The 14212-nt window shown below is 38.9% G+C and overlaps 1 protein-coding gene across 21 annotated transcripts in view; it reads right to left on the minus strand.

The window, feature by feature from the left end:
• The window catches only part of Msp300 (Muscle-specific protein 300 kDa), a 108991-nt gene that overhangs the window by 81592 nt on the left and 13187 nt on the right, over window positions 1-14212 (minus strand). For 12 of the 21 annotated variants that reach the window (XM_070999586.1, XM_070999584.1, XM_070999583.1 and 9 more), the window contains 7 exons: window positions 8684-8745; window positions 3924-4196; window positions 3621-3674; window positions 3259-3425; window positions 2924-3200; window positions 175-2781; window positions 72-86 (listed from right to left, as the gene is read on the minus strand). In XM_070999586.1, coding sequence (XP_070855687.1) covers window positions 72-86; window positions 175-2781; window positions 2924-3200; window positions 3259-3425; window positions 3621-3674; window positions 3924-4196; window positions 8684-8745 — 3455 coding nt within the window. The remainder of the gene's footprint in view (window positions 1-71; window positions 87-174; window positions 2782-2923; window positions 3201-3258; window positions 3426-3620; window positions 3675-3923; window positions 4197-8683; window positions 8746-14212) is intronic. The other 9 variants (XM_070999587.1, XM_070999589.1, XM_070999588.1 and 6 more) reach the window with 3 other exon arrangements.

Raw genomic sequence — 14212 nt, forward strand, 5'->3', positions numbered from 1 at the left:
TATTCTGTGAATCTTTAAGGAAAGGCAATTGGCATCATCGTGTTATTGGATAATAAAAGCAGATTAGTTACCACTAGCTCCCTTAGCTTTAGGCATGCATGATGGGGTAATGAGAAGATTATTTGGGAATGGTTAAAATGGAAACCCTAAACTTAGCTATTCTATAGATCTCACCTGGAAGACGACTTTCTCCTTCTCGAATTCCTCCATGGTATTGACTTCATTGACGATATTTTTAAGGCTCTGATCCACGCCGTTCATCCAGTTGACCATATCGTTGAATTTCAGGTGGTAGCCCTGCCATTGGGCTGGGATTTGCTGGAGGGTCTGGCGCATATCGCCCAGTTTGTTGGACAACAGTTGCCACTGCGACTTGGCATTGTCGTAGGCCTGATCCAGACTAATGTCACCGGGTTGTTGTTGCCTGTGGGCTTGGGCCAGACGTTGCATGTTCTGAAGGCAGCGCTCCAGGCGAGGAACTACATCCTGTTGCAGGAGGAACTGCTGGTTGCGCTGCAAAATAGAGTCCACGTCCTCGTTGCGATTCAGGGCCTGCTGCTCCAGCTGCAACTCCTTCTCCACATCCTTCAGGGATTGATAGAAGGCATTCTCGTCCAGTCTGAATTCCAGTTTTAGTAGGTGCAACGGAGCCTGGGATAGCACATTCTTCCAGCGGGATTGCAATTGCTCCACACTTTGCACAACAGCAGGTTGCTCCTGGGCGGGCAAGGTGGTCAGAAGTTGTTGAGCCGACTGAACCAGATCATTCATCCAGCGATCGTTGACCTGCTCAAAGAAGTATTTCTGGGTCTCGATTGTGGTCTTAGATTCGATGTGCTTCTCCACCAGCATGGACTCCGCATGGGTGAGCCATTCGCTGACCACACGCTCGTTGTCCTTGAAGTTGCTCCATCCACCAGCTGCCGAATCCAAGCGCTGCTCCCATTGCTGGGCATTCTGGATCACATAGTTGAATCGCTCGTTCAGCTGCTGCATTTGTTGCGAAGCGGGAGCAGTGTCGATCTTGTCATCCGCGGACACGGCCTTCAGAAGGTTCTGGAACACCTTATTCTTGCTCTCCAGCATGGAACGATAGTAAACAGTGCGTGAGAAGTAGGTCTTGTGTTTTTGGAGTTGCTCATTGATAGCATCACGTCCTCCCGTAAGATTATGGGTTCCCAGAAGCTGTTCAGCCTCGCTCAACCACTGATGGATCTCCTTTTGACCCGCCTCCAGGGATTCCTGTTGGATCTGCAGTTGATGGAACAGATGCAGCTTAGCAGGCAACTGGGCGCGTATGCGCACCAGAGATTCCTTCTCCTGCTTCAGCAACTTCATCATCTTGTCCACCTCGTCGCGGGATAGGTCTTGGATCAGGGATTGGAAATTCCTGCTGATGGTCTTAAACAGCTCCTCGTTGTCATCGATTTCGCTGGCCAACTGCTGCAGCTGCTGGCCATATTGCTTGATCTGCTCACTGTTTCCAAGGACTTGCCTTTGGTCCAGAACGCTTTCGGCTCCTCGCAGCCACCTGGAAAGCTGTTCTATTCCGGACTTGTACTCCTGCCGCGAACGGATAATGTCTCCAGCATGCATATACTGCTTGGTGTTGGCAAACAAACGCTCAAATCGCTCAGAGAGAGCTCCATGCCGCTGACGCAACTGCTGGGCAATGGGCTCCTCACAGGAGGCAATCAGATAGTTGGCAGAATTAGCCAGGGCGTCGAACTTGTCCTTCCACACGGGTATGTCCTGGAAGAAGTCCAGACGTTCATCCTCGCTCTGGTTCACCTTCTGCTCGGCAAGCAGTAGCCACTCCTCGCAAGTGGGGGCCAATTGGTTCCAGCTACGCCAGCAGTTGACCACTTCCTCCAGAGAGTTCTGACAGCACTTCAGTTCCATGGAGACGCGCTTCCAACGCTCCTCGGTTTCATACATAAACCGATCGATGTCGTTGATCTCCTTGCGTGGCACATTGCCATCGCGCTTGTACTCGTCCACCACCTGTTGCATATCGACAAAGGCCTTCTGGAACTCTTGGAAGATCTTGTTGCGCGACACAAAGTTCTTGTACTGCTCCAGTTGTTGGGCCACCTTCTCCTCCTGCCCATACTTTCCAGTCCAGCCGCGCATCTTGTTCTCCACCAGATTGAGGAAGGCAATCAGACAGCATTTGTGCTCCAGGAACTTTAGGCGAATCCTACGCTCCGCTGCCTTGGGTCCGACCTCTTGAAGGCGGCGCTCCATGTTGCGCAACTGCTCCAGCGGAATCTGCTGGGCCAATGGTGACCGCTTGGCGTTGTCAAACATGGCCAAAATGCGAGGCAGATCAGCGAAGAAGAGCTTGTGCTCCTCCAGTTTCCTGCTTATCACAGCAGCCGTCTCCTCGTTCATTGCATTGGGTATATCGTTGTCCATCAATAGTTTCTCTGCTTCGGCTAACCATTTGCCAACGGTGCCAAAGTCGCCGGGCAGCTCGGAGTCCAGCAGCCAGAGCCAGTACATCATCTGGTACTGGAGGCGCTGCCACAGCTCGTTGATCTCATCCCAAGATTGGCGGGAAACCTGCAGGAATCCGCTCTGGCTCTCGATGAGCTGTTTCAAGCGGTTGTATGCCGCCAAATGGGCATCGACTTCAGAACGTGCCAGTAAATATTCACTAAAATCGCGTGGGAACGAGCTCATCATGACCATGGGCTCGTACTCGGTGGTCTTCTCCACCAGGAAGCGACGCAGCTCGTCCGCCTCCTGCTGCACATGCGATTGGTCGCGGGAAGCACCCTGGAAAATAATATTATTTTTTAAATTAAGTGATTTCAAAAACATTCAAATAATTATACATTTTTAAGCAAAATTTAGTCATCATCATAAATGAGATCTTATAAAATTGTATTATTTTTGATTTAAGTATCATTAGACCCACCTTAGGTTCAGGATACTTGTGCAAAAATTGCGCCACATATGTCATGATACTCTTCTCGTCCGGCTTGGGTACGTCCACATCCTCAGCGTCCAGGAGCTTGGCAATGCCCAGTTTGCTTTCGGCCACATCGAAAGCAGTCTCCAAACGCTGGCGGTTGCTGGCCTTCTTCAGCTCAGCCAAGTTGACCAGGTTCGCCTTGATGGCATCGATGAGGGCCAGGAAAGCGACGCCATCTCTCCAGCTGGCGCCGAAATCCTTCACCTCCACACCACTCTCCCTATTTAACAAAGGTATATAAATTAACATGACCAAAACTACAGATTTTCTGTACTTACTTTGGCAAGGCGTTGGTAACCCAGTTGAGCAGGGTCTTCCTGGCACCCTGCTTCCATTTCTCAGCCTTCAGATCGCCGTGCTTCTGGTTGCCAACACTGTCGAGGGAACTAACCGAACCGCCAATACCATGACCCAAATACTCTAGGTTGCGGCTGTTCTCCTCGATCTATGATGAATACATAATTGAATTAGTAATAATTTCAATACTTCCCGCATGCAATGCAATGTAATGGTTAAACTTAAGATATGGAAGTGCCTTAAAAGGTTTTGGCTACCAACTAAAAACGATTTTCTACCCATAAAAAGATATATGTATGAGGTACACACGACAAAACAACAATTACGTTCGACTTGGACCCACCTGTGGCGCATAATTTATAACTACTACTAAGTTTTTCCGCCTCTTTTTACGAAGCTTGTGTACGTTTTAAGATTATGATATCAATAAAAAAGTATATAGAAAAAGAAGGTTCATGGGGTTAATTACGTTCAAAGTTTTAACAGATTTGTGGGATTTTTGACTTGGAGTGTGTACATCTCTACTGGTGGTAGCCTTGTGAGAAGGTGTACAACTAGCAACCAATTTTTGGTGGTGCTCTCAATTCGTGAACTGGTGCACTTGGTGTGTATTAATGTAGAATTATAGGTATATAAGCATTCTTACCTGGAAGTACAAGATGATTGTCCATATCAAACCCAACACAACTGGTGGTCTCCCGTCCACCAGATCTGCGGGATTAATATTAACCAACTTGATCCGTTTGCTGGCCAAAAATTGCAGGGCCGTATTGGCATTGCTGAGGAAATGTGGACGTCTCAAAACGCGACCCTTCTCCACGGGCAGGCGTTCTCCGGACAGAACTTCCAGCAATGCAATTAGTTTCGTACCATCGCGTAAGTCATTGATTAAATCATCGATACGAAGCGGTGGAACACGCTGAAATGGATGTGTAAATTGATGGATTAGAATTCATAACAATGGATAATAAGGAACAATTTCGTAATGTTTTTATGTTTAAAATATTACATACAAAATATATCGAAAATATTTTAACAAATATTTTTAGAGTAGAAGGAAATGTGATTTTAAATATCAGGTTTTCCAGAGTTATAAAACGGTGGAGAAAATATGTTACGCGTTTAATCTTAACCTAGAAAAGCACCACCTTATCTTAAGTGTATAAGAAAATGGTATTTTATATTAGAGGTTTTGTAAAACTATAAAAAGGTAAAGAAATAGCTGTAAGCTTTAAATCTTTACCCAGAAAAGTACCATCAAAATACCTAATTCAGGTCTTATCACTAATCAAAGCTTCACCACTACTTCCCTTAATTTAATTAATTTTATCAACTCTCTCTTTCTCTTAAAGAGGGCAAAGTAACCCATAATTGCCCTAAAGTGCTATTTGGTGTACGTTTTATTTTCATCTTTATGACCATATTATGTGCTCTATGCGAACGTTTTGCACTTATGGCTAAGAAAATATAAAAACTTAATGGGGTGAAGTGAACAGATTTAATGTTTTGCCTCTGAATGCTCATTCAGGTTTTGCATAAGTTTATTTTTGGGTAATCAATTAAATGCAACTCACGGATTCGCTCAAAATTAAGGCGCATTAAATCAATTAAAATAGTTTAAATGACTGTTTGCCATAGCGATAATTTGCGGTGATACTTCAGTGCGAGCCAAGACAAATTGGCAAATGGCACGAGCAGGCATTTAACTTGAATCCACCAGATTACAATTTTTAAGGTAATGCCATTAAGGCCGCAGCAACGGAAGTGGCACCAAGAAAACAAACAAACAAACAAACCAACAAAGCGGCGAAAATTCATTGTAATTGAGTGTAGCATTTAATTGAGCTTTCTTGTGGGTAAATAGTTTCTGCAAAACTTTATTCAACTGTTGCCAACATGCAAAAGACAATGACAATGCTTGGCAAAAACTTTTTACAGCAAAAACTTTTCATTTTTGTGTGAATTCTTCCTTCAGAACAGACATAGCGAAATCAATTTCAATGCTTCCGTTTCCTGTTCCACTAGATACGCCTATCTTTTTTTCCATTAAGTTCCGGACTTTATGGTGTCATAGTGCTTTATATAAAAAGTTTTTTGTCTTTCCGCTGTTTATTTCGGGCTGACATATGTCATTACAGCCGTTGTCTGGGCGTCTCTTAGGAACTTAATACTCCCCGAACATGACATCAAAAAAAAACTGGGTCTTACCGGCTAATCACCAAATGGGTACCTTGCCTTGATCAGACCGCTGAGTATTATAATAACCACTAGTTAAGTTTATAAGTAGATAAGTTGAAACCATATTTAAGTGCCTAAAAATGTTTTAAGAGGTCTTAAAGGTGACGAAGCTTTAAATATTTATCTGGTTTAAATGTTGAGCCCCGGATGCTATATATAATTTATACTTAGAATAAAATTTTACAATAACCTCCAGTTAGTTTGATAAGTTAAAACCATATTAACGTGCCTAAAAATATTATAGCAAGTCTTAAATATTTATCTGTTTTATATGTTGAGTCTATCTCAAAAAATATATTTAGGAGAAGCTATCCTAACTACACATTCTATTCAATACAATTATATATTTCCTCTATAAAAAAATATAAACGGGTTTTAAAATAACACTTATTTATGGTACGTAATTCCCCCACAAACTATATAAGTCAGTCATAACCATAATCCGTTACTCTGGGTGATTCAGAGACTGGGAGGATTGTAAATCTTTTCTAATCTTCTCACTTGTCACCTGTCCAACACAATTAGATGAGCACCTGACAAATGTTTCTAGCAACAGCTATCGTAACCCACTTTCCCGCCACGAAATCCTTTCTAATTTAATCACCTCTAATAGCTTGATCCTTTCACTTTGGTTTTATGGACCCCAGAAATAGTTTCCCATGCGGGAGTTACGAACTGGAGGGCACGACTCGTGCCGGGGCGTTGCCATCAATTATGTCATAAAGAAATGAAAGCGAACTCGGGGTGTGGACAAGTGGGGATATGTGATGTGGGGCCACTCAAAAATTGAACATCCAACGAGATGTATGTCACTGGGGACCCAACACGCCGGTTTCGAAGCGCTTAAATTAATTCATAAATTTTAATCAAATTCTATGAAAATCGAGCGTCCAGAGCGGGTTTTTGGGTCGCCAGCGAAACCGGCGATACAAATATACAAAACCTCGTTCACCTTGAACTGAGCTTGAAAAACAAAACGAATACCAATCCAACAATTTTGGGCTGCCCCCCATCAAATGCTTTATTTTACTGTGGGTATGTATCTGTTGGATACAATGTGGGGAAATGGAAGATGCCTGCTAATTGACGGGTCTAACGAAGCTTCAATAGGTAAAAACAAATTAAATAAATCACTTTTTATTAGCAAAGGCAGCTGTAATATTTATTGCCTTAGTGAAACGTGTCAAACCAATCGTTGTGCAATTGCAATGGCAGCGACAGCAAATTTGCCCTGTCATTATGCACATTAAATGACTCATTTGCATATTGCATAACTCCGATGTAGATGTTGCATCTCCTCCGACTCCTGGGACGACTGAAATATGACTTCAATCAGGAAAGCCGGGCCCACGCATTCTTGAAAATCAATTCGGTTTCGAAGACGCAGACGGAGAGCCTTGCATGTCTGCTGCTCCTTTTGTGTGGCATACAACTTCAACTGGCAGCCTTATCGAGCTGCACTCTCCGAGGCGAGGAACTGGTTTTCAATGGCTGCCCGGATTGGATTGTATTGGAATAATTGCCGGCCGGCCGGCAACAGTATTTCTCATTTCTTAGCACTCCATGCACAGTAGGGGAAAAAAATTTACAGCTTTACAGCATTAAAATAAAAATATATATTATATCATTTATAACATCCTAAAGATCTAGGTTTTTATCTCTAAATTAATAGATTTCTAAGATTTTTTCGAAAAAATGTTCTATTCATAGGATAAATATAGAATTTATAGTTTTTATATTTTATAATTTTTGAAGAAGAAATATACGAGTTTTTTATGTTTTAGTTATATATTTTTTTTATGTAATATTTGATTCCTTTTAAATAATTTGTATATTCATGGGTTAGCCAAAGCCAACATGAATTTTTTAACACCCAATGAGACTACACAAAATGGAAAAGCTTATTTTACTTCATTATAAGCAATTACTAGATAATCCCTCCAACAATTTTTAGATATATTTCGTAGGATTAACTCATTTTTACGTTTCCAATTACTACTAATATTTTTTCCACAGCAGTGTGGGACGTAAAAAATTGCCGGCTCATGTCTGTAGATTGCCGTTGGTATTAAAAGATAACGCATTTGAGACACCAAACGAAACATGGCTAACTCAATCTGCGACTTTGGCCGGAGACTGGGGGTCTGAAAAGTCTGAAAAGACTGAAAAGTGCATTAAATCACCTCCGTTCGGGACAAGAAAGTAAGTCAGTAGGCGTCGCGTGGGTTTTTCTTGCGGGTTAATGGCAAGGCAATTGAAGCCACCAGCCGATCCCCGCCAGAAACGGAACTATCATTAATGCAACTCTCTTCTGCCGTTGGTTGGTTAGACAGCCGTCAACTTCTGGCTCTCTTTGGATTCCATCCAACCACTTTTCTTTCCAATCTTTTTTGCATTGTTAAAAGGCTAAAGTGAAGAAAGATGGAGAGCACCTAGACAAATGCGTTGAGGAATTTCTAGCCTTGGTATTCTTGGAAGCTATCCAGCGGAGAATATGTTCAGACATGACAAATGTTTGCGCAGAACCTGAAGGTACATATTTACTCACATTTATGCTAATGATAGAAGTTGTGGGTTTTAAACATTTTTGCGAGGCTATAAAAGATAAAAAATCCAGAGGCAAAATTACTGAAATTCCGAAAGTTACTGAAAAAAAGTACCTACCTAATTATGTTTTAACACATAAATGTGTTATTAAGATTTGTAACACAAAAAGGTTAAAAAAAGTATAACATTTAAATTGCAACCGTCATAAATCAGGTTTAAAATTTATTCACTGCTTTACTTGACAAACCCCTAAACAACCTTCAAATTTCACGCATTTAATGCCTGTTATATCACAATATCTCTGAACAACCGCTTTTCGCTTATTATTCCATCATAATTACTCTACAAATAAAAGCTTAAATACGCTTATCACGCGTAATTTCTGACTTTGTATTCAGAGTGATGGACATGTCACGCCCCTTAACCCATTTAGGTTTTGGGTTAGGTTTTGTCTAGTTTTTTGGCAGACACAAAAACCTCTCACGCATGGTTTATCACATGCAAATCTATATGCAAATTCCAATGCCACTTGGTGAAGACAAAATTCATTGGCACCGCGCTCTCAAGACGAATCGCAAATCGATTGAGACGTTCAGGGGGTTAGACACAAGATAGACTCACCTTCAATAGGTATGAATTAATCCAATTAGTGAATGTCTTCTTCTGCACACGTTCTTGCTCCTCTGAAAATTAAAAAAAAGAGAAAAAACAGGTAAATGTCAGTAAATGAGGAATACATTTCGTTCATTTGCAATTAATTGTTGGACAAGTGTCGGCAGCCAAGACGACAGAGACTTAAAAGGCAAAACAGAGACATGACGATACTACCAAAGATACCGAAAACAACCGATAAGATACATTTCTTGGTATGCACAGGGTATACAACTTTTATACCAGTTTTTCGTTTTCATTTCGGTTGCGCCTGCCTTTAAAACTGATGTTTGCCTTAATTGAATTATCAGTTAAGCTGGTGTATAAACCGATGACATCATGTTTTGTTTCGCGATATTATCGCCAAAAGTTTATGGGTCTATCTTTTCAGTAAGACCAAATAAAGTAAAAAGTGTAATGGGCACTATAAAATGTATAGTACTTTCATTTCATTCTTTTACCACCCAAAAATATCATTAAATTTTCATTTTTATGTTAATGTTTTAAGAATTTTTTCCAATGAATCATTGAAATAATAATGTTGTATATCCAAAACCAGCTCATAAACAAAACACCGCAAAATCTTTCCAATTTCGTTGACCCTTTCCATGCGTCAAAAGGTAGACCGCAAATTGTAAACACGAATTCTCAGATCGGACAAACCAAATATTTAGTAATTTTTTTGTGTGCCTTAATTACCTCAATTTTATTCTTTAGCCGACAAATTGAAATAATAAACAAAGCGTTAAAAACATCAACTTGTAAACAATTATCAAAATATACACAAGAGAGCGAGAAAGAAACGCATTAAGCAGCGTCATTATGGAAAAGTGCAGTCGAAATGGAAATGGAAAATGGTAGCCCCACCAGACCAAAAATCCAGCCCATTGGGAACTGAACTCCAAGAATACTTGGCCCAGTGCGTGGTCTATTCGATTTCTGGCATTGGGCCAAAGGCATGCCAACAATATGAAGCGAAAATAGATTTCCCGTAATAAATAAGAAATACTCAGTTTTCGAAAATGGAAAATTTCTACAGTTAGACACGAGGAATGCTTGGAATAAGAATTATTACATAAAATAAATTGACGGAGCCGTGAAAGCCGTCAAACGCTTAGCCAATTATCAAAACAATTTACAAAGTAAGAGCACACACAAATTGTAATAATTAATTTCAAATGATCCCCTCAATTTTGTCTCTTATATTTTCAATTCCTCTAGAATTCAATTTTCATTCATTTATTGCGCGGGCTGAGTGACGCAATTTTTGAAATGTTGACAAAAGATTATTTAAATAGAAATTAGTTCAAGGTTGCGCAATTTGCAAAGCAACTGAAAGTCGTGTGTATATATTAATCTTTCTAAAGTGAAAGAAATAATTTAGCCAACATTCGGCAAAGGCAAAACCCACAGATTTGTGCAATTGGTTGAACTTGAGGCAAGGTAAAATACCAAACCCAACCTAATGTCCATTTTTATGGTTCTTTCAGACACTTTTAAAATGCTCTAATGGCTTGTAAAGATTCGATGTTGCAGGTTTTCACAAATAATTAACACATGTGGCATCTTTAAATCACTTGTTGGCAAGGAAATTTTGTAAACGATTTGGGAACAAATAAAATAAACAACAAATAAGGTGATTACATTTAAATTTAAATTTTGTACTGGCTTCAGGTTACCTTAATATTTATATAGAATGTGCAATACATAAGGTAGCAGTTTCTTTTGTCACTAACCTGATTTTGCTTTAATCAAACCTTATATAAACCTTTTATGTTCGTTTAAAAACAATGTTTCAATTAATTTGATCAGGAATTGAAAATGTTTATTTTTTAGAACATGATAAACAATTTACAAAAAATAAAAGACATTGGCATAGTTCTCTTTTAAATTCACTTCTATTTAATAAAGGAAATTATATCAATCTATAGTTATCCCCAAACAACTAAGTGGTTTTGGTCAAAAAAGTTAGACGCCTCTTCAAAGACTCGTTTAAAGTAAACCTGATATTTTTGGTAACAAATCTCTAATGTTTGCGAATATATTAACTTAACTACCGCATTTGGCATACTGAATATATTTTCTTTATAAAAACTAGTTGGCTATGTTTGTAGTATTTTGGTCTTGGCCAGACCAAAAATAAATGTATATGTGACACATGTTGATTAGTTAAAATTGAACTGTGCTATAAATCTTGTGAATTTTTGTTAAGTTTATAGCTGATAGCAAAAACATTTGCCAATTACTGCAAAGATAAGAAAAAAATGCACTTGAAGTTGTGGAATCTGATAAGGGCTATTGAACAATGTGGTGTATATAATACGGGTCAAGCTAATCAATCTTTGTATAGCACTTTCTGAACCAGGGCGTTTACGCAATCGAATTAAAAAAAAAATTAAAAATTAATAAAATGTTCAATTACTGTCTAATCAGTAAACTCCTTGATTTTCAAAATATACAAGTATTTCTTATTTTGTAACAAAAATCAGATCATGTTTAAATTACAATTAATAAAATTTATTATTTTAAAATCTCCACAAGCCTTTCGATGTATAAATAATTTACGATTACAGAGTAACCTATTTAAAAACCTTTCCAAAACTCGACTTGTATGTAGCAATGTAATGTAAACTAAACCTATAGGCACCAATTAAATCGATGGCAATTATAATTCCCATACTGAACGAGCTTTACTCGTTCAGGTAAGATAGAGTCGGAAAAACTTCAACGTTATAAACGAAATCGAACAGCAATATCAAAAGTAAAAGCATACAGAAACGAGTTTGATTTTTACACCGCATTATGCGTAGAACAATTAACAGGGGTAAAATCAGGCCAGGGAGTAACGTTCAAGTTGAATGACTTCTGAGGTTCGTTAATTTCAATTTCCATTTCAATAATGATGTATGAAATGATTGCCAGATCCCCGAGGCAATGTACATTATAGATTCTTCGGAAACGAAAACAAAGAATTTCAACAGCGGTAAATTGCTTCGTTCTCCTCTTTTACAGTTTAGGTTGTCGGTTCTTTTTTACTTCATCTTATGAATGGTTTAGTCAGTCAGTGAGTTAATGATGATGATTATAATGTTAAGTCGGTTGATTGTTATTTATGTTTATTTCGCTATTTTTGCGGTTTAATGAGCGTGTCCAAAGCGTAGTGAAAATATTCTTAGAAAATACATATACGGTTTTATGAATGAGCTTTTCTCCCCTTTAAAAATAATTACCATTTACCAAAAATATTAACACTTAAAAGTTAAGTACTCAAAAGGTCAGTCAGTTTGCTATATATTCAGTCGCCCCTTTGTCTGATTTGGCCTAGTTACAGAACATAAATAGAAAAGAAGCTCAGTGAGCGAACAAAAAAGAAGTGTTTGGTAAAAATAGTTTATTTACTTTCACGCATAGCTAATTGTTTGGGTTTCCCTACCAGAAAAATAGAAAAAAACCACACCAAATACGAAACATGTTCCTATACATTTGCATAAACAAAAGGCAATCGAATCGTTTGAGGGGAGTGCGTTTGAATCCAGACGATATAGAGCATATGTTGGGCTTTTCAACGGAAGTGCGTTAAATTAAATGTTCTGGGTTATGCGGCAGGGGGCTTCCGTAATGTAAAAACCGATGTTTATTGGCTTAATTATTTGGGGCACGACCCAATGGATAATATAGAATAGAGAAAATATAGAAACGTCTAATTGGTAGTCTTTAAAACTAGGAAAAACAAATTATAAACTCTCTTTAACGCTCTTATCTCCTCCAAAATGCCATTACTATCGCACATTCCTTCACAAAACCCCCAAAACAGTATCTTAACTTGAACTGACTCAGTCTAACTTGATTATACTATAAAGTTCGTGCAACTCGATAAGGCATTTTGATATTATAATAAACCAAACTACTCATAATGTTGACCTTCCCCATAGGCAATCGACCATGTGATGATCACTCCAGCATACACTGTATGATTATTATATCAACTGTTTAAATTTCGCTTAAATTTAAATGTAGATTTCAACACAATACGATGAAAACCAGTGAGGTGTGTCGAGTTGCACTTGTAGGTGTCACCTGCGGCGACAAGTGAGCAGCGAATATGTCAGCAAAGGCCCGCATAAATTGCCTGTAGTCAACATGTTGAAGAGTCTTATAAATGGCATTACTTAACTTTACGCTCCATTGCCTTCGACAGGTTGCCACACCCCCTCCAACCCATCCTAACCATAACCAACCACCCCCAACCCATTAGGCATTTCACAGCTACTCGAAAATATTAGATGCAAATACGATACGGGGATTCATACATATTCAAACAGAGTCAAGTGGTTGGATTGCGTCATAACTAAGTATATGTACTCTACTGTATGTTTATTTATTTTTGTCATTAATACCGTTTACTAAACGAGCAGATACCGATAGGCAAAACTAAATGATTGAGCACCTAAAAACGTAAAGAAAATAAATAAGGCAACAGAAAACTACTTGAAAAACAAAAAAGATAATTTGTTTGGTCCGACGAAAACCGCAAAGAATCTTCAGAAGAGATCTTCAAAAGATCTGCCCACGAGCAGAACCCAAAATTGAAGAGGAGGTAGCCTCGAAATTAAGAATTATTAATTTCTTTGGCCACATGAGCCACATCTGGAGAGAAATCTGCTCCCACATAAGAATAAAATATACCAAAATATAAATACTTTGTGGGTTAAGAGCATACTTCAAGTTCGGCTCTGTGTGTAAACTTGATTCGCTTCTTGATTTACAAACCCCAGTTCAAATTTCAATGCGAGGCGCCAACTTCTCTCGACCGCATTTTAGGCATCAATTAAAAGCCGCTCAACTACATGCCCTATAAATATTACAACTGACAGTTAGTGACAATACCAGAATCAATAAATAACTCGGCGATGATCTCAGTTGTACGGCTGCTGTTCGAATAGTTCCGTTTGTGTGGATTACTTACAATGGGGCAGATCGCCTGAGATAACACTTTGTTTTGAAAACATTTCCATTTCCATCGAGACGAGCATTGAATATCTCCCATAAATCATATTCATAGCCGAAATCGGCTTTGAAATGTGGCTTGATGAAGCTGAATGGCCGATATACCGCAAGCAATATTATAAATACTGAAAGAGTTGCAGGTTTTTTTTTTGCTCACCCTTTAAAATTGTATTAATGATAATTGCCGTGAATGTGAGGACACATATTGAAACCAAGTCAAAAGCCACCAATCAATAGTTTACTATATACTATATATCCATGTGACTGTCATCAATTAGTGAACGCTTGACGTACTCTTAGATGGTTTATAAATTTATAAAGTGCTGTCCCCATGTCGGAATATATTATATGATATGATATATATTGTGTGTGTGGATAGGCCTGCCAATATAGTTATATGGCACACATTTGGGGCACATTTTAGCTGCTTTGTCAAACAAACTTATCGAGGCAGTCGAAAAGTTTGCTGGAAACACGCAACATCAAAATATT

Source organism: Drosophila suzukii, chromosome 2L (assembly GCF_043229965.1).
Source record: "Drosophila suzukii chromosome 2L, CBGP_Dsuzu_IsoJpt1.0, whole genome shotgun sequence".
Classification (NCBI taxonomy): domain Eukaryota; kingdom Metazoa; phylum Arthropoda; class Insecta; order Diptera; family Drosophilidae; genus Drosophila; species Drosophila suzukii.